We start from the raw sequence: 21,561 nt of genomic DNA, 5'->3' as shown, positions 1-21,561 counted from the left end.
ATAAACTAAAATTGATATATATAATATTATGCATCAAATCAAAATTCATGCATTATTTAAAAGAACAAAAAAAGTAAGATTTAAACGATACTATGTGCTACAATACCTTAATCTCAATTCAATGTTTTCATGCAAATAACGAGTTAGCAAATTACTCACAATTTGCATGAAAACACTTAAAAAGGATTCCATCAAATTAATTTGTACTTTAAAAAATATATAATATCGATACATAAATTTGTCAATAATCTTTTTGAATAGAGGTTGAGTCTCTTTTATTAACACTTCTAACACCAACGTTATAACCATGATATTATTGTCACCCTCCATCAATCACCAATGTCACAACTAGAACTCTTATATTGTTTGAGATACAATATATATGATCATATATATACATTTGTGTGTGTTTGTGCATAAATATAACCATTTTTACCTAATAACTTTTTTGATAAATGTGTTTAATTTGTCAACAATCTGTATGCATTTTGGATTGAATTGAGTAATATGAATTTCAATGTCTCTTAAATAGGGTTTTGTGTTTAAGTCTTGTGAATGGAGAAAATAACATTGAAAAAACTTTACTTTTCATTTAGAGATCCAACTTATCTCGACATCGGATTCATTTGGATAAGCAACAGTCGTTAGCATCAACCCCCCCTCCCCCATTACTACAACAATAAACTGAAATATGATAAATACATATAAAGGACTTGTCTAGTTCTAGTACAGCCAATGTTTCCTTTTGAAGCATAAAGACATCGTTTATGTAAATACTATATTCTCAAAGCTGAGAACCAAAAAAACAAGACAAAGATATGAACAAAGGAGAGGCAATGGTGACTTCAAAAGGTTATAAGAAAAGTGGGAAATGTGGCTACTTTAGGGACTTACATATGATGATGATGATGTAGGTTTTCATTATGATGTATGTGTCTTTAATTATTCATGCTAAATCAGTTCATGATCCCATCTTTGATCATTTATATCTACTTCAAAATCAAGTGTTAATATAACTGCAACTTGGTGTTCAAATTCCAACACAGGGAAAATTGCCTACTGTCTAATATGAAGGAGCCACCAATCAATGTAACCACATAACAAAATTTGAACAATGAAAAACAGCATAAACCAAAACAAGTTTGTTTCCTCATAATGCCAACTGGTAAGTGCTGTGTAAAAGAATATTTGCACATAAATTGATTACCAGAATCCTTGGAAATCAACAAAGTAAAGTTAAAGCTAAACCCCACTGATACTGAATGCTTTACTTACCGCATTTTCAAGGTAAAAATCATGTTAACTTTATAATAAAACCTGGGTAGGTGAGGAGGACCAAATTTTGAATTAAGAGTTAATAGATATTATTTTATAAAATTTTATTGGACTGAAAAGATAACTCGAAAATATATGAACCATTAATTTCTAATTTTCTTAAAAGATTTATCAACTATTCCATTATTTATTGGTGAATTGCATGATATGTATCAAACTCAGATATGTGTTTTTTAAGATTGTGACCTCCCTTTTCAATACAAACAATAACACGTCCAATATGAATGCATTATGTGAGCAGCAGCCCAATTCCAATAAGCACTCCCCTTACCACCAATTGTAAGCCCTGATGGAATCCTTGCATGACCAGCCATTTAAATGCCTCGTTGGGTCAATAATGTATTTTGAAATTTCAGTTTATTTAGGTTGAAAGGGTCGAATAAGGCTTTAAAAAAAATCAATTAATGATCAATCAAGTTCATTTAAAACCAAAAAAGGGAAGGGTTTTTTTCTGGATCAGCAGACTGCAAAAGTTGGTATTTGATGAAACCCGCTGCTACCTTCTAAAACTATTTCCATATTTGATATTACACTCATTCTGACGACATGCACGCATTTTAAGAGAGAAAGAAAACTATAGCTATCTAGGCACTGAGAAGGGTACAGCAGTACCCCATTACTAGCAGTGTTTTGGTGTTGATTTTATTTTGTAGCAGATAGAAGCCTGCACTGCATTGTCCAACGCTTGCAAAAACAAAGGCCGAAGCCGAAGTCAAAGCCGCCCCACTTGCATACAAGTCTTCTGTTGGAAAAAAAAGATTTTTTTTTAACGAAAATTACCCATAATTCTTTCTAACTTTTAACTTTACTTTTAACTTTAAATAAAAAGATAAATGTGTCTCAACATTACACTTTAATCCATATTTTCCTATACAGATAATAATATTAATATCAATTTCTGTAACCATACTTTTTTTTTTCTCCCCCTAAAATCGGTTATTATTCAGGAGAGGTGAGTTAAACAAGTTTTCGGTTTTTTAAACCCAATCCACTCATTGTATTTGTATACCCCTATGAACCTTATTCTTAATAGTTGGTCAAGCTCCATGTAAACATGGGCCTAAAGATGTGATGACCCACTAAGGATTTTCAATGGTTATGCATGTTTGAGAATCTAAAATTAAAATAATTTGATAATTTTTTCTATAAAAAAATAAAAATAATGAGTAGATAAAATTTATTTTATTTATTTTAATATTATTATATTATAAAAAAATTTAATTTAAGATTTTATTTAGAATAAAGTGAAATATTTAAAAACTAAAGATAAAATGTAGAGTATGTTTTTAAAATTTAAAATATATATTTATCAAATAATCTAATTATATTCAATAATTTATCTTAAATAATATATCAAATAAATTTAATAATTAAATTTTCAACTGTTTATTTTTTTCAATATTTAATTTTATCATGTAAAATGAATAGAATTTTTTTTTTTAAAGATGAAATCTATGAATCTATCTGTCATGTAATACCATGTTTGAACATATGCAGGCATGGCATTAAATTTCATGATATATATATCATAACAGTAGTTATTGGGAAAGGGAGTGATGATGTTCTCAAGACAGCTAATATATAGCTTAAGAGCCATTGAATGTAGTTGTGGAAGAAATAAGAATACATGTAATTCCCAATCACTTAACTGCTTTTTAAACTCTAAAATATTATAATTGAGTTTTTAAAATATGAAGATTTTTTTCTTTTATTAGCCTATAAAAGATGTTGAATATATTTAAGATATTGAGTAAAAATATAAATATGTGTACGGATAATTTGAATCTAGTATGTTAAAAAAATAATTTTAATTTTATTAAAATTTTCATTTTAACACGTAAAATTCAAGTTATTTATGTGATACATACACATGTATAACGTCAAAAATCAAATTAATATTTCAAACCTAAATTATTTATTAAATTAATATGAAAACGATTCAATTAGATGCATGCAAAGATTGCATTGAAAAAAAAGAGTGGAGTTCATGTCTCTTGAGACCCCCATGTGGCTCATGTGGATTTATAATTTTATTCTATAAATATGGATAAAATCTGCTGAAATTGATATTTAAGCTCCAAGACATGCTTGCAGGGTGATTAAGTCAAGGTGGAGTAGGTTTAGGTAACCAGTAACAGTGTAACCATTAATCTAAATGATTTGAGGGACGATTCCCCAGCTATTTAAAATTAGGTTACCTACCATTCCAGGGTAAAATTGAAACCAATGTTCATTTAGCATGGTTTCCAGAAATTTTTCACAACTCAGGGATAAGGCCTGTTGGAGTTAAAAATAAAATTATAAAATTTTGGGAACTCAAAGTTGAAATATATATATATTAGAAGGGATCAGATTGAACTATTGACAATTATGAATGACTAAAATTGTTATTGTTCCGTTTAAACAAAGGGAGAAGAGGAGAGGCCAACTTAAAGCTTAGATTATTTATACAACAGATAACAAGTAAAAAATTTTGTTATCAATCATTGTGTTATGTGTAAATTATGGATTTAGTTGCTGTATTTTTTAAAATTTAAGATTCTACTATTGATTCAAGCAATTAAATCTGATTGGTTAAATTTTGCTATTAATCATGTACTATACATAAAATTGTAGATTTAGTCTCTATTTTGAACATTCTTAATTCTTGTACTTGTGGAATTCTAAAATTTGTCTTAACACAAATTACCGTCGTTAAATCGATTAATTGGCTTTTTTTTTAATAATATGTGAAAATAATAAGTTAAGCATTACACATGTGATAATATGTTTGTTGCAAAAGATTTTGGAAATAATAAACTTAACAAGTACCATTTAGTGATTACTAAAATTTTAAAATTCAAAAAGTACATGAATTAAATATGATCAAATTAAAGTAAAATGACTAAATCTATAACTTACGCATAGTATAGAATAATAATAAAATTTAACCCATATAAGTAATGAAAGGTGGTCTCATGGTGTTGGGGACCGTAAATTGCTAAGCCAAAACCTACAAAGGAAACCTAGCCCAACCCCTACTTCTGTCATGGTCCTAATGCCTAAATTAAGGGTTATTTTGGTTTTAGATTGGGTTAAATCGAAGTTGAGGGGATTGACTTCTTCAAGAGAAGTTTTTAAAATATTATCCGTTAGATAATCAATGTTGTCCTCAATAATTGAAGGTATTATTCTTTGTTGATAGGGGAGTGGGGTTCAATCCCCCGCACGCACATCTTTCACAATTAATATTCTACCTAACCTTCAGGTGTGTTTCTCCTCCTCCAACTGAGGCGCTTCTACTACATAAACGCACAAGACTTTCTGCGGAGTTGAGGGACAGAACCCCTGACACAGGATAATACCTTCGATTGTTGAGGGCAACATCGATTGCCTGGTGGAAAACACTTTGAAAGTCTTCTCTCGAAGGAGTCGATCCCCCTCAACAATTGAGAGTTAAGATTATTTTGGGTTCAAATTAGTTTTAGGTTTGTATTATTTTAGGTGCAAGCCATTTTGGGTATTGATCATTCAGGTTTTTTAGTCAAGTTCTTTTGATGGAGTCATTTCAAGTTTTACACTCAATTTCGAAAAATTTCAGGATATTTGTTCGAGTTATTTTAAGTTTAAGTTATTTTAGGTTTTGATCATTTCAAGTTTGAGACATTTTGGATTTAAGTCATTTTTTGTTAGGGTTATTTTCAAGTTCATTAGAGTTTAACGAATTTGAGTTGTTGACGTTTTTTATTTTATTATTATTATCAAATTAGGTTGAGCGAATTTAAATTCGAGCTCAATGGATTGAGTTTTTGAATTTAGGTTAAAATTAAAAGAATTTTATAAATTGTTATGAATTTGATGATAACACCAAATAAGGTCCTTTTTTACTTCTAAAACTTTTAATAATATATCTACTTTACTAACAATATTTAAAATTATACACTAAAATTGTCTATGATCAAATATATATATAGGTTAAATTCCGTTATTAGTTTCATGCACTTTAATTTGATTATTTTTAATATTTATATTTTTCGAGTTTTGAAACATCAATTCAAACTACATGATAATTATCAAATTTATTAAGTTGTTATATTTTCACAATCTTATGCAGCATATGTAAAAGTTGCTATTTTCATATGTCACTCACAAATAAGTTAATGTATTTAAATTATTGTTGTTTGCATCAATATTAAAATTCTCAAAATTTAAGAAATATCAGTATTAAGAAATATTAAATTGAAAAGTATAAATTAAATTTATAACTTTATTCATAACACATTATTAACAATAAAACTTATTAAACAAATTTAATTATTACTATTAAATAAAAAATAAAATTTAAAAATTCGAGAAATAAAAATAGTAGAAAGTAGGATGGATTAAATTAGAAGATAAAAAAAATAGATAACCCAGAATAGGAAATGATAGTAAAATTTGATGATATATAATTAAGAGAAAGGAGGCAAAAAGTTAGTCCACGTAATTGACTAATGAGTAAAATTATTTGGATAAATTATTTTGAATTTAATAAACCATTGTTCTCTCTTTTATTTGAATACTAACACGGAGTTGAGTTTTTGGGTAATTTGCTTTCCCAAAATAAAAGCAACAAAATTTATATTTTGATTTCACCCTTTATTTTTATAATTTAATTATTAGTTACTTCACACTGATTTTTTAATTTGAATTTTCTTAATAATTTTTCTTTGTATTATAATCTAATAAAGAAAAGAAATTAAGAAAAAAAAAAGAGATTGAAATACAAAGAAATTCAACCCAAAAACAACTTACAACCATTTCATTATAATACTAAAACTTGTTCCCTTAGCTTAATCCTCTACTTAATTGTTTGTTGATTGGGTGAGGTCAGTTTTAGGGGTTAGCCTATAAGTCTATGTGAAATACGGCGTCGTTTCATACTTTTTTTTCAAAAAAAAATACATGTGAAGAAGACCGCCCTATTTTCATAGACTAAAAGCTGTTTCCCTTCAATTCCTCTCTACAGATGTCCGTCACCGCCGTTATCAGGGCTTGGAAACGGAGGCTGCGCCACCTTCAAGACCACCGTTACCCATGGTGGCTGACTGGACTGTCAACACGGACATGCTAGGCGAGGACGGTCCATCGCCGCCGCTTGATTGAATCAAAAGGTGGCTGCCGTTGGTGGGGTTTTCATGGTTGATCATGGGGTTCCTTGAACGAGACGTGGCGGTTGAGATGGCGGTGGCGAGAGAGATTGGCATGAGGCACAGACCCTTCCCTTGCAGATACTGCATGGCGGAGCCCATGTCCTCTTCCATAAGCTTGGCCACTTGGTGCTCCGTCATCGTCAGTCTGTCGTTGGCCGACGGCGTTTGGTCACCGTTGGAATTTCGTGGATGGGACCCACCATTGGCACTTGTTTGAATACAATCGCCACCTCCCTTCAAAAGGACAAAAAAGTCGTACAACTTTTATAATCGTCTTTATTACTAAAAAAGAAAAAGAAAGGTCAAAGTTTGGCTTTGATCCCTCTACTATGTTAAAATGTATGATTTAATCCTTACACGTTTAGTTGACATAGTTTAATCATTGTATTGTTATTAGCTAAACTAAATTATTAATACAGCTAACTATTCTCATAAAAGGCTTCAAGTTTTTAAAGAAATTTAAAGTAGATTAAAATGCTTAATGATGTGTTCAAATGAGAGCAAATATTCTTTTCAATCAGGGTTTTGTCTCCTAATTTTGAGGAGAAATGACATGTTTAAAAGAATTTGAGTAAGGTTTGAGCTCATGCCTTAGAGCTTATAAGATACTTATGGGTAATTATGCTACCACTTGAACTATCGAGATCAGTTCACTCCAAACAAATAACACTTCAAATACTTATCTTGACGAAGTTGGTCTCTCTAAAATAATAACATTATTAAATTAAATAAGATTAAAGTATAAGAGTTAAAACTAAAATTTTAAAATAATAAAGGGACCAAAACTGAAATATGACCAAAAATGAAAAGGAATCTATAAAAGTGAGGGCACGCGTGCTACTTTTGTTTTTGTCGTTTTTATTTGATTGAGATATGGTCGGATTCCAGACAAGGAATGATTTAAACAAGAACAAGACAATATACTTCAACATTTTTCATCATAGTCACATGTAAAAATTTCTCAATTTTTTTTAACAAAATAAAATTAGGGTAAATTTTAATGATGAGATTAATTACCTCAGAAACAAGGGGAGCAACAGCAGCAGCACCACCCAATCTGCTCATACTCAGAACCTGGAAAAAGAAAAAGAAAATTGATTTCAGAGATGCCCATACAACAAATGGGATTTTAAAAAAATAATAATTAATAAACACATTAAATAAATCATGTCAACGAAGACAGACTGACAGGGAATCATAATTAATAGAAAAAAATTTAAACCTTCACTTGGAGCTGGAGGAATTTGACATAGTCGATGATCTCATCAAGCATTGAAGCTTTATCTGTCTGTCAAATCCAAATCCCACATCCATTAAAATACTAATTAGTCAGTTCAAATATTCAAATTTTAATTAAATTAATGGGTTTAATCCTATTTTTAGGTCTTCCACTTTATTCAAATTGAATATTTTAATTAACTCCCTTTTTCACAATATCAGTGGCTAAATAATTAACATAATTAATTATCCGTTTAAAAGTGAGTTTTTCCTTAAAAACTATGCCCACATTAACTTTTTTAGCATCAAAAGGATTATTTCTGAAGAAATAAAATCAATGCCTATGTTTTAATCAAACTTCCTAATGGCGAAAATCTGTAAATTTGAATATAATGGAGGGACTAAGCCATAATTTGACCAAATTAATTAATTGCAATTATTGATATAATTAAAATAAAGAGTCAGAGAGCAATATTAAAGACACTGCACTGTGACGATTAATTTATCCTACTATCGACACCTGTCCAGCTTACGCATAAGATGGAATTGACCGAATGAGAGCCGGTGACCGGAGACATTGAAGCTCCTTATCATAAAAAAAATGAAACTGTACCTTGTTGGCGTTGGGAACCAGTTCTTGAAGAGCTTTCATTCTCTCTGCAATTCTAACTCTACGTAGCTGCAAAACAAATCATTTTAAATCCATTTGATTTCTTGAAAAAAAAAAACTGATTTAAGAAATGTTTCTCTTACTCTTTCCGCGATACTGTGGGGGTCAGTAGCTTGACCCCTCCTTGCCCTAACTCTTTGTTTAGGCTTTTCCGGCGCCGTCACCGCTTCTCCGGCCGTCGGACGACTTCCCTGACTTTGGGTCATCTCTGTTGCTGAATTAGCCCCCACAAAGCTTTTCGCCTGCATAGTTCCATGCAAAGATCCATCTCCAAAAACATTATACAAAGCTTGCATGGAACCCTCTCCACCCTGCAACATATTATATATAAAATCACTCATTGTAATATACATGCCAATATTTATATTACCCTAAGTGAAAGCTAATGTGAACCTGATGATTGGTGGTGATTCCGCCTCCGGCGGCGGAGGAGGCAACCGTGGGTCTGCCCGCTAACATCATCTGCTGTTGCTGTTGTTGTTGTTGCATCATCAACATCATCTTCATAGCGGAAAAAGGGTTACCAGCAGCTCCGCCGTTGATTTGATGCTGTCGAAGCTTGGAAGCTAGAACCATCTCATCGTAGTTGAAGCCGGCGTTATTGTTATCCTCGGGTTTGGGAGGACCCGTTTCGTCGGACCACGGGAAGGACGTGGTGGAGGAGAGTATCTGTTCTAAGAAGCTGTCGTCATGGTGGGTTGTTGAAGTCGGTGTGGGATACTGGAACTGCGATGATGATGGGACGTGGATCTGTTGATGATGGTGGCTGTTACCGTTGATTTGAAGGTCTTGGAGAGGGATTTGTTGGGTCGGGTTTAAGAGAGAGTTCATTGCTTGCATTTCACGACTACAAGGCTGCATAATTAGGGTTATTTTTTTGCTTTGATGATGGAGGAGATTGAAGATGAAGGGACGAGTTTCTTTTTTTCTTTTTGCTTTGGGGTTTGGATTTACTAAATATAGAGATGTTAGAGAGGAGCTCTGTATGCATAGCTTTTGTAGTTTTGTTTTGGTATTGTTTTGGAGTTGGGATAAAGCAATATTTAGTACATGAATTTGTCAAAATTTCCAGATTGGTCCGTGAATTTTTTTTAATCCACAATAATCTTTGGAGTTTGACAAAATTTTCACTTTTCTAAATTTGGATTATGTTAAGGAATTATGATATTACACTTTAAGATTATATCTTTGTATAATTTTTAAAATTTATACAAATTTTTTGAAAAAATTTAAGTGAAGATGTGGCACATCACCATATCTTAATAGAATCCAAAATTAAGAATAAAATTTACCAAATTTTAAAACTAATGTGTAAAAGAATATAAGGACCAAATTGAAAATGCCATCAAATTTAGGGATTAAATATTGTTGAGTTTTGAAATTTCAATGCTTTCCCTTTTGCATATCTACTTATGTGATGTTGAAAGCCAAAACTCCTTTTTCCAACAACCCACTAGAAGCGCGTGAATCAACGTTCATTTAAATGAATATGAAAGCATTTGTAAGGTCAAAATATGTAGCGGATTTTGTAATTGAATGAAGTTCCATATTTAAGATATTAGATTGGGAAGGAATATGGATAATTTTAGTTATTTTATTATAATTATGAGAAATTTATACTAATATGTTTGATTCATAATTATTTTACTAGAAATGTATTTGTAATTTTTAAGATTATTTTGTCAAGTCAAATAAAATATAATTTTATTTTATTTAATTTTTTGATAATTAGGGAATGGGAATGAAATTACTTAGTATCGAATCCAAGCTCTTATGTTTACATTGTACTATTTTTGTCACTAATGTTGTCTTAAATAAACATATAATATATTTTTTTAAATAAAAATAAATTAATATATTTATTTCAAAAATTATTATATGATTAAATTTTAAATAAGTTTAATATGTATTAAGCTGCAATATAATTTAAAATTTAATCTGATACTTCCTAAAAGAATTAATAAAAATATATATTTTTTGAAACCCCTTAATAAATATATCTTATGGTAAACAAATTCTGAAAAAGAAAATAGCATGTTAAAATTATACCAAATTTTTGAAAAAGTTAAAAGATTTAATTTTAAATTAAATCTCAAATCTTATTAGCAGCATATTTTGAATTATTTCCAATCATATTACAAAAGTTAAATGATGATTTTAGTTCCTTCACTATGTTAAAAAAATATGCTTTAATGTTTATATTTTAATTTAATATAGTTTGATGTTTATTATTAGTTAATATAAATTATTAACGCTGTTAAAGTGTTAACGTGGAAATTAAAAAATTAATCTATTATAATAATGGGGACAGATACACTAATTCAGTATAAAAGTTAAAGTAATTTTACATACTTCCGTAATTATACATATAATTAATATTTTAAAGACTCAACTGTTATATTTCATAATCTATTCATGTAGAACATGCATGTCAAGTTTGATGTAAATTTAAAACTTCTACCTATTTTTACATAAAAAATTCAATAATTGAATATATATTAATATATAAAGTATTTTAAATCGATATGATAAATATATCAAACCAATACAAAAAGGGTAAACTATCAAAATAGTCATTTTTTTGTACTTCAAGTTACATTATGTTTAACATGCTACGTTTTAGTTATTTATGTTAACGTGTTGTAATATTTTAGTCAATTGTAGTTAACGGTGTAATGGTAAGCTAACGTGGTATATTAAATCATCATTTCAAACAAAAAAATTAGGTTAAATTATACCATTGGTCCCAATATGTTTTTCGTTTTGAGAAATTTAAATTTTTTTCTTTTATGTTCTTTTAACTTTTTTTTTGTCTTTATTTTCCTTTCTCTTTTGTTTCTCCCTTTGTTTTTCTCCATTCTCATATCTTTTAACGTAGTTTTTCTATGTTTCCTATTAGTTAAAACTTTTTTATGTTTACGAAAAAAGAAAATACGAAAGCTAAAATAAAAATAGAACTTACTTCGCATATTCTCACCCCATAATTACGAACCCTCATCATCCATCATCGCTTTAACGAATCAATTTGGATCTCTCAATGACCTAGTCCATAAGCTCTATTCACTCGAAGACCTCGCCAATCATGACTTGTGGCCGTCTACCCTTAACAAAGTTTCCCGAACCTGTTCCCTTAACCTCCTAACTAACCCCCACAACCATCTTATCTATCTTACATACAACATTCTCGCCCTCTTGAAACTATGTTGTTTCACGAAATTTTCAAACGAGCTCTACACTCTCAATGATTAAAACGACTACTATACGAAACTTACCCTCAACTTTGCCCAAACCAATTTGGTTCCATGTTCCCTTTCTCCCTTTAGTTCATCCATGCTTGGCTTTCAATCAAGCTTGTTATGGAATATCCAAGAAGGTTTAGATCAATTTTATCATTTGCTTAATTTTATTCGTCAAAAAATAAAAGAAAATAAAAGGAATATTCTACACGATTCTATAAAAGTTTGGAAATGGAAAAAAATTGTTTTGAATATAAAGAATTTAATTTATGTTTAGAGGATATGTTTTTTTAAAAAAATTGATTAATTAGATTATTTTTTGTTTCAAAATTAGGTTATACTCAAATCAAGATTTGATTAAGAATGATTGATATTCAGTTTTCATTAAAATTCAATTTAGGAATCATGGGAAAGAAATAAGGGCTTAGTTTATTTTGTGGGTAAAGGCTATGTTTCTATAGTGAATAATATGAGAAAAGAGAAAAATAAAGGGGAAGAAGAAAAGGAAAATAAAGAGAAAAAATTAAATTATTCAAAAAAAAGTATAGAGATTAATTTTAATAAATAGAAAGCATCGAAAAACTATGTTAAAAGAAATAGAGAAGGGAGGAAAACTGAGGGAGAATGATAAGAGAATGAGAAAAAAAAAGATGAAGGAGAAAAGTTCAAAGAACATAAAAGAAAAAAATTAAATTGCTTAAAACGAAAAAAATATAAGGACTAATTATATAATTTAACTTAAAATTTTTGTTTGAAATGATGATTTAATGTGCCACGTCAACTTACCATAATTAACGGCAATTAACGCTTAGTGACTAAAATATTACAATACAATAACGTAAGTAATTAAAATGTAACATTTTAAACATAAATGATTTAACCGTAGTTATAAAAGTGTGTAATTTTTACGTTGTATAAGCAGATGTATCCCAAGCAGTTGTTGAGTGCACGTTGAAAATAATCGCGTGAGATTGGTGTATCACCTCCGACTCCGAGGTCTCTCTCGCGTGGTCTGCCAGTGTTCACTAAGAAATACTAGCGACTAGGGTTGGCTATCAAACTCCAGGCGAATTCACCATAGTGCCCTTAATTAATTAGCAATCTTCTCGTTACAACTTGCAACACAAAACAACAATTTTGGATTAAATTTAAATTCCAAAATTTTAAAGGGAGAGCAATTAATAATTTTAATTAAGAACCATCCAAATTTTTACTGCAAATATACCAAATAAATAAAAGTTATAAAGTTAAATATAGATTCTGATTTATTTCCATTGATTGGTATAATTTTTTTTTCAACTCTAATAAGTTTACGTTAAAATTCTAATTTTACAAACTTTTTCTTTTATGAAATACTACTTTTATATTTAATAAAATTACAATTAAATATTAACAAAAAAGTATCTACCCAACAAAATATATTAACAAAAAGCATGTTGGATTATTTTCAATGAAAAGCTAAAGTGTTGAGTTTTGATTTTTTTTTAAATTTAAGTATTTGAAGAGGTGATGATGACAAGTTTATAAGATAAGAGTGTTTTGTTGGATGCCTGTTAAGGTAAACTATACACATTATGCATACTTGGACTTGAACTTGTGCCTTTTAACATCTAGCATTTCACTCATAAGTGTTATATATTGTAACACCCCAAATTCGGCCCAGACGTTACGACCGAATCCGATGTGTTACATTGAAGCGTTACTAGAAAAGTCATGTTTTATCTAAAGTCTTTCTTAGTGTTTAAAGAATATCATCGTTATAGATTAAAGTGAATGGAAGCTGTGCACCAGGTAGGATGCCAGAAAAGAGGAGGTGAGTCAATTAGACTGCTTAAGTACCCAGCTCTCCACGGATCCAATCCTAGACATGCACACAACCATTGCCACACTTTAACTGAGTGATTGTTCAGGGAAAACCAATTCGTTTAAAACCATTTAAAAATGTTATTAATTTTGAAAACGTTTTCGTTGCGGAAGCCTTGCTTTGTTATCGCGATATTTTGAAATCAAGTAACATTTTTAAAACGTGCCCTAGAGCTATTCAGTTTCAAACAATTAAAACAATATCATATCTAAGCTATCAAAACATACTAAAAACAATTAAAAATAATTTAAGCGGCCTTATTACAAATTAAAACGCAAAAATATAAAGGAAATAATCTAGAATAAAAGTGAAGGCATAAACACTTATTTTAAACAGTCCACATGGCCACTCTGAATCCCTCTAGCTCCAAGTCCATCGATCTAAGGCTCACCTGCAAAGATGGGAAAAAGGGGGTGAGTTTGGAAAACTCAGTGTGTAAAATAAACCCAACTAGAGCCTAAATCAATTCAAGCTTCTTGGGCCTAAGCCCTATTCAGAAATCAAAGTTAACTAGTCCTTAGCCCATATCAATAACAATCTGGGCCATAGCCCCTTACAGTATCAGAGTATACTGGGCCTAGCCCATATCAATATCAATCTGGGCCGTAGCCCTATTACAAGTCGAGATATATTGGGTCTTGCTCATATTAACACAGTTGGGCCCATTTCAATACAGTTGGCCCATAACAAAACAGTCTCATATGATTAATGCATGATAACCCCATCCAACCCTGCACTTACCTCCGTCCATCCCTACACTTCTTGTGGGGAATAAATCACCCACGCCATCCTTACGCTTACAGTGTTAGCACCAGTTGCGGCATTAACTATAATCTGCAGCAAAGCTGCTTATATCAGAATATGTGGCACAGCCACTAGAACGAGTTCTTCCTCCATAACAAAACCCAACCCCATGCAGTATGACATGTATGCAGAGAATATATAATTAACAAGGCATGCTTCAGAAAGACAGTCAGATTATAGCGTAAGAACAGTTATTTACCCTCGAGGGGCATAATCGTAAACTTACCCCTTTAGGGGTATTACGGTAATTCTACCTTACAGAGGTATTTTTATCAGTCTTTTTAGGGTTTCATGCTCATTACAGTTATTAACGTATTAACAGAAACACTTACCGAGCATTTTTATAGAATTGGGCCCGTTGGCCCATTAACCCGATTTCGGCCCATTAAGCCTAAATATATCGAAGTGCACGAAATTGCGCACTCTGTAATCTTACCGTTGAAGTTACCAAAATTTTCAATACAAACAATCCCACGAGCGCTCGCACGCTCGCAAGTTCTTGAAATGTCGGCTTTTCGGCATTTTGGCTTTTGCCAATCTAGTCTACTAGTGGGTTTCGTTTATATACCTGATTTGCTACAACTGCTACCGAAATCTCCCACGATATCCTACAATCGTCACTAGACGTATCAGATCCAAAATACAATGGCAACCATCATAAACTTACTTACCATAATCGGCCATCAATACATATGGCCCTTGAGATCTTACTTTTTCCAAAACTAGTGACTAGATCTCGATCTAGTCGTTCCATTTGTCCAAGCCTTCGATCAGCAGTATCTAGATCACACTAACACCAAAACAAATCAATTGTTACAACCCTTAGAGCCTTAAGCTCCATTCGACAGCCTCCCTATGCCTTTAGGGATTTTGGCTTTTCTAAAACCCGAAATAAAGAATAGATCTGAATACTTACCACAAGTTCTTTCAACCAAAATGATTCCACTTCAGTTTCTACTCAGATCTGATGCAGATCCAGCCCTTAAACACTTGCAGATCTCAAATCTTAGAGATCTAAAGATTCGGCTATATGTCCGTAAAAACTATGGTGTTTTCGGCTTTTGGAACTGTGAAGAGGAAGATGATTTGGTATGGTGGTATTTCCGAAAGGGGTTGAGGTTTAGAGGATGTAAAAATCGACCAAAAGAGATGAAGAAAATAGGAGGATTTTGGCTAGAAGAAATCGACACAAGAAACAACTTTTGGGATTTCAGCTTTTATGGCAATCGACTATAGAGGTTTAGAAAAGAATGGGAATGAAAGAGGAGATGAGTAGAATGGTAGGAATGTTTCGGCTAGATAAGAAAAGAAAGAGAAAAAGAAAATAGAAGAAGAGAGGAGAAGAGAAGGAAGAATTCGACACTCAGGAGATCTAACTTTGCGTTTTTTGGCTTTTTGAGATATTGAGAAGAAAATAGAATGAAAGGGAAGGCTCTAGGTGGCTAACCCTAATTTGGAAAAACAAAAAGAAAATAAAGCTTGCCCTGATGGCCATTCAGACCCACGGCCAACCTTCCTAAAGCCCTAACCGAATTTCCACTTAAGCTCTATCACATGCCCGACACATGCACAAAAAAAAAATAAAAGTAACAATACGCTTACCTTGTGACTTGAACTCTGGCTCCCCCTAAACATCCGCACGTCACTCCCCAAACACCTAAATGGCGCCACATGCCACTTTACCACAGATCTTTTTGTGTCCTATTTTACCACCTCAACTTTAAAAGCCCATATCGCCAGAACCCTCTCTCCCAAAATTAAAATTCAGGAATTGCCTCGAATTAAATTTAGTCTTGGGCCTTTTTTCCCACACCATAAACCCTTCGTAATTTATTTGATTACTAAACTAAACATACGAAATAATAATAATAACATCCAAATTATTCGGGCCGTTTTTCACCCGAACCCAGGCTCAAGGCCCAATACTTCCAGGCCTAAAAATCAGGGCGTTACATATATACTATATAAAATAAGTTTGAGTCCAACCGTGCACATGGTTCTTTCTATCGAATACTCAACCGAAAATTAATAACATACATGTTGATGATCATACTTAATAATAGTGCAATATTTCTTCATCTTAATTAAGGCAATGTCATATGAGATATGTATACAAATACAAATATGTATATATGTCTTGATAATGTCGATCATTAGTTTCATTACAAATGCAAGGTGTATAATAAACACTAGAAATCTTATCATATGCATATGTATGTAAAAATCACGTATTTAGAATAAAATTGTATTTAAAAATAACATATAAATTTGGTGAAAGAAAACATTTTATGTTAAAAGTTAATTTTTGTAAAGTTTACTCAAGAATTATTATTGGTGTAGTGGTAAGTAATTTGTTTATAAATTCATTAAACATGGGTTCAATTCTTTGATATGCTAATTTAGTTCTTTTATTTAAAAATTATATAAAAGTATGAAAAATATATAAAAAAAACATCAAAATAATAACAATAGTCATTAAGGAGTTTTATTAATAGTATATATATTTAAGTGATCATTGTATTTGGCAAGTCTTTCTTTTTAGGGATCGGATTAAATTATTTTTTTATAATTAATATATCAATTTAGTCCCTATATAATTAAAAAGAATCACGAATAAAGCTAAATTTTAATGGGGTTAACATTTACTGTTTAACAAAATTATATTTTGAAAATGTTTAATAATTTTGTAATTAAAATATTTTGCTTGAAGTTGAACTGTAAATAAAAAAAATTAAGTTTATTTGATTATTTTAATATTTTAATAATAAAATATAATAGCAATATGAGTGTATTTCCTCAATTATTATAGCAAAGTATATAATACTCAAACTTTGTTTGCTAACAGAAAAAAACATGATTCCATATTTTATGGGATAATAAATACCATATATTCCATCATATCACAATATATTCTACTCCTTTTTATTTTATGGGATATGAATCTCATATCTGCATCATTATATCTTCTACCTATATCCATAGCTAAATTGCACTGTAAGTCATTTGATTATTCTGAACATTATTTTTTTGTTACTCAATTAATCACATTTATCTAATTATGTTAACTAAATAAAAAAAATGTAGTAGTTTTAAAATTGATATAATAATAAATTTACTACTTGTGGTAATTTAAATAATTTGATTATGGTTCTAAGTTCCTAAAAGCCTTCATTTTTCCCTTTTTTAAACCAACAAAAAACCCCCTAATTTTCCTTTAAACCACAGATTGAAATTAAGCAAAAACCAACAACTCCAAAACTAAATTACCATGTATTACATGATTTAATCATAAAAAAATTAAAAATCTTTCAAGATAACTTCATACAAAAGGGTGAATATTTTTTCTGAATTTACCCAAAATTTTAAGCAAACTTATACACCCACTTAAGGAAAAGAAAAAAAAGATAGTGAATCAATAAGTTTTTACAGTTTTAGGGAACCAAAAAACCCAAGAGTGAATCGGATGATGCATAGAGTTGAATCCCAATGGATGTAGCTCTTAAAATTGCTTCTTTCCTTGCGGTAATTTGTTTAATTTTTCATATAAAGTTTCAATTTTTGTTTTATTCTTTCTGGGTATTATTGGAATCCAAACATGATTCTTTTTCCGGGTTTTTAGGTGCTTCATCTTTCCTCCTTGGGCTGTTGTTCTCAAGTCTAGCCGGGGCTTATGGGAGCCACTACTCAAACACACACCCTCTCTTTTGTATGAAGCAACTTCAAGGTTTTTAAAGTATTTTTTAATGATTAAATCATGTAATTCAGCTTTACAATTGTTGGTTTTGGCTTATTTTTTAAAAGTATTTTCCATCACCTTTACCACCGCCACCCGTTGTAACATATTCCTCACCACCACCAGTTCATTACCATCATCATCACCACCTCCAGCTCCTGTGTATGAGGGACCATTGCCACCAATAATTTTAGTGTCGTACACTTCACCTCCTCCTCCACCTTTCTATTGATTCTTTTGAGAAATTTCCTCCTCTCATAACCTTCTTCAAAAAAGAAAAAAAAAATTGTTCACAAAATTGTATTTGGCTATCATCACGGCTTATTTTTCTTCTTCTTATTTGCGCCTCATTATCACCAAAAAAACAACTATTCTTTCTCCTTGGGGAGCAATTCTCATCGCTCATTGAAGATATTCATGCGAAAAGAACGTCTACTATCATTGAAGATGGTGGAAAAAAGAGAGAGGATTAAAAGAGGAGAATTCTATATTTAGTAGAAAATTGTTATTGGTATTTGGAGTTGTGAAATAAAAATGGCATGGACAAGAGAGTAGGTTGCAGAGAATGTTGTATGTACAGAGATGAGAATTTCATAACCATCATTTTCCAGGCTTACAATGGCAGCCGTCGCTGCCGCCGCCGCTGCTACAGCTGCTAGTTTGTGGCTTTTTATTGTTATTCCAATAACACTTCACTTGTATTTGATTATTCTTCAGAATTTAGTTATTCCATTCATGTTCTCTATTATGAGTTTTGACTTATGCACATCATTGTCGATTATGCATTTCTTTTGCGTTTTGGCTGACATTACAATTTGAATGTTGAACAATTACCCTACTTAAGAACCCTTTCTTGCAAACACTTCCATTTTTTTTTTAAAAGTGTTTTTGAACTAATTATATAAAACTAGTTAACTTTAGTTAAAAATAAAAAAGGATTTACATATGTAGTGAATTAGCGAAATTTTTAACAATAACAATTTATTTACATAATTATCTTAATTAGAGTAATTAAATTGATAAAAAATATTTAAATTAATTAAAGTAAAAATGATACTATATTAAAAAGACTTGCGATGTAATTTACCTTTAGTTTAGTTTAAACTTTAATATAATAATATTTTACCTTATTTATTAAAAAAAATGTGAAAAAAGAAAAGTACATGCACAATTATATCTTAAGTGTTGTACTTTTAATCTTCATAATAATAAAAATATTGATAATGGTTGATAAATATTTCGTGCGTAAATATGTGGACTTGTCTATTTAAAACACATTTTCATTGATTTTATTAATAAAATAATTATAATTAGGCTTTATTTTTTAGTTTAATTATATATTAAGAGTATTTCATCATATTTACAGGAAGAACTTGAATGAAGATAAAAATCTACTAAGAAATTGAAACCAAATAAATCACTGATGGAATAAGATGATATTTTTTAAAGAATAAAATTGAGATTTGGTTTTTATTATTTTAAAATTTATTAAATTACATTTTTTAAATATATTTGTATTAAAATTATTTTGTATTTTCTTGTCTATTTTACAATTCCCACTTTACAATTGTACCAATACTTGTTGGTTAGGTCTTCTATTTTTAATAACTAATAATATAATAGTAAATTATCTTAAAGAGATATAGTTTTTATATGGAAAAAAAAAAGTTGCTGTCACTTCGTTTGCTATAACTTATGGTAAGTTTAATTACTATATTATTTTAACATAAAAATATAATTTTCACTAAAAATAAATTTATGACTTAAAAGATTAAAAATTCCTCAATAAAAAAAACAATTGAGTGTTTAAAAAAATATATAAAAAAATCAATTGACCGTTTCCGTTAACGAAAATTGTCTGTCGATCAAGTTGGCTGATAACCTCGTTGATGTGATAAACGAAAGCCATCAAAAACTGCTATGTGGCATGTTAGATCAACAAAAAAAAAGAGGTTAAAATATGCATATAGAATGAATAGATAAATAGTTTTCTAAATTCATTTTAGAAGAATATTAAATTAAAAAACTTGAAAAATTATAAAAAATATTAAAATTATTAAAAATTTCTAAAAAATATATAAAAATATTATGTGTAAAAAAACATTGATATTCTTCTTCAGTCTATCATGATAGTAATCATTTTCAATGAACATATGGATTCTTATTTGTTAACATGTTTAATTTCTAGGGAAAGGATTGTATGAAACAGTGACGCCACGTCATCTGTATCTTTTTCCAATAGTTTTATACCACATCAGTACTCTTATCCTGAATTTTAGGATTTTATCCTGAAAAAAATCAAATCCAAATTAAAATACTGAAATTCAGGATAAGAATACTGATTTGGCATAAAACTATTAGAAAGGGATACAGATGATGTAGCGTCACTATTTTATACAATCATTTCCCTAATTTCTAATGCAATTACTCAATTCACAAGAAAAATACCGTTAATATCAAATAACAATAAAACAAAAACAAAATAATAAAAATCAAACATATCAAATAATAATAAAGTTTGACTTTTTATTTGGTGGTGAAAACAAAACTTATCTAATAATGCTAAAAGCTATTTGAATGAAAATGTTTTGTTAATGTTTGAAAAGTTGAGATATTAAAGAAATAAATTCTACATTGCTTAGACATAAACTGAGACCTTTGTTTATAAATTATTATATTTTATTGAATTAGTAAGAACCAAGTTAAGAGGGTGGTCACGTGTTTGAGAATTGGGCTCAAATAACCAATATAACATAAATTAGTGAATTTTCTTGTGTGATATATCGTGGTGTCTACCCTTTTATTTGTGAAGCTATATTTAGTCAAGTTTAGATTCATTGAACCTTTTTTAAACTATTTTTGGCTAAACCAAATTCACATATCGTTGTTATTTTTATCAATAAAAATTCTATATATACCATGGTTCATTTTGCACTCTAAACACACCTTAAAAACCATTCTCCTCTCACTCTTACTTTCTCCCTTTTGAGTTTGCAGAGTATTTTCTGTTATCGTCTATTGTTGATTCTTGTTCACGTTTTAGAATTGAAGAGCTTATTGAATTTTGAGGGATATACAATATGAAAAAAATATCATTAATGACAATTTTCAACACGTCTCAAACTATTTAACTCGTATTCTTGGTTCGCTAACTTGGTGCAATATTTGCCAATAGCTAGTGCATTTATTGAAAGTACTAAATATTAGTTATAATTCTATATAACAATAACATTGATTAAGTGCTATTCAATTTAAAATAATAAGTGCAATTTAAAATAGATGCAAAGTATAATTAAGTGTTAATAATTATAACACTAACAATAAAAATAATAAAAATATAATTAAAAATTATTTTATATTTTATATAAAAACAATATTAATAAAATAATTATGATCATATTTATTGTTGTTTTGTATCGATAATCTTTTATCCTATTTATTAGAAAATAAACGTGAAAGAAAAAAAATTATATAGACGATTAGATTACTTTTGTTATTATTAATAATATATGCAATATTTATATTGAAGT

General features: G+C 29.8%; 1 protein-coding gene across 2 annotated transcripts; it reads right to left on the bottom strand.

The window, feature by feature from the left end:
* Positions 1–6,087: 6,087 nt before the first annotated feature.
* LOC121230621 (bHLH transcription factor RHL1) lies at positions 6,088–9,368 on the bottom strand. 2 transcript variants are annotated; one of them, XM_041115636.1, is made up of 6 exons: positions 8,788–9,367; positions 8,478–8,705; positions 8,338–8,403; positions 7,729–7,794; positions 7,524–7,580; positions 6,088–6,740 (listed from the first exon to the last, which is right to left on the bottom strand). In XM_041115636.1, the coding sequence occupies exons 1-6, from the start codon at positions 9,253–9,255 to the stop codon at positions 6,342–6,344; spliced, it is 1,284 nt and encodes a 427-aa protein (XP_040971570.1). In that variant the 5' UTR covers positions 9,256–9,367; the 3' UTR covers positions 6,088–6,341. The 2 variants fall into 2 exon arrangements, with proteins under 2 accessions (XP_040971570.1, XP_040971571.1); XM_041115637.1 differs by lacking the exon at positions 7,729–7,794 and having other exon boundaries at positions 8,788–9,368.
* Between the last annotated feature and the right edge of the window lie 12,193 nt (positions 9,369–21,561).

Source organism: Gossypium hirsutum, chromosome A06 (assembly GCF_007990345.1).
Source record: "Gossypium hirsutum isolate 1008001.06 chromosome A06, Gossypium_hirsutum_v2.1, whole genome shotgun sequence".
NCBI classification, from domain to species: Eukaryota; Viridiplantae; Streptophyta; class Magnoliopsida; order Malvales; family Malvaceae; genus Gossypium; species Gossypium hirsutum.
The sequence above is the reverse complement of the archived record's forward strand: the minus strand, read 5'-3'. Positions and strand labels throughout refer to the sequence as shown.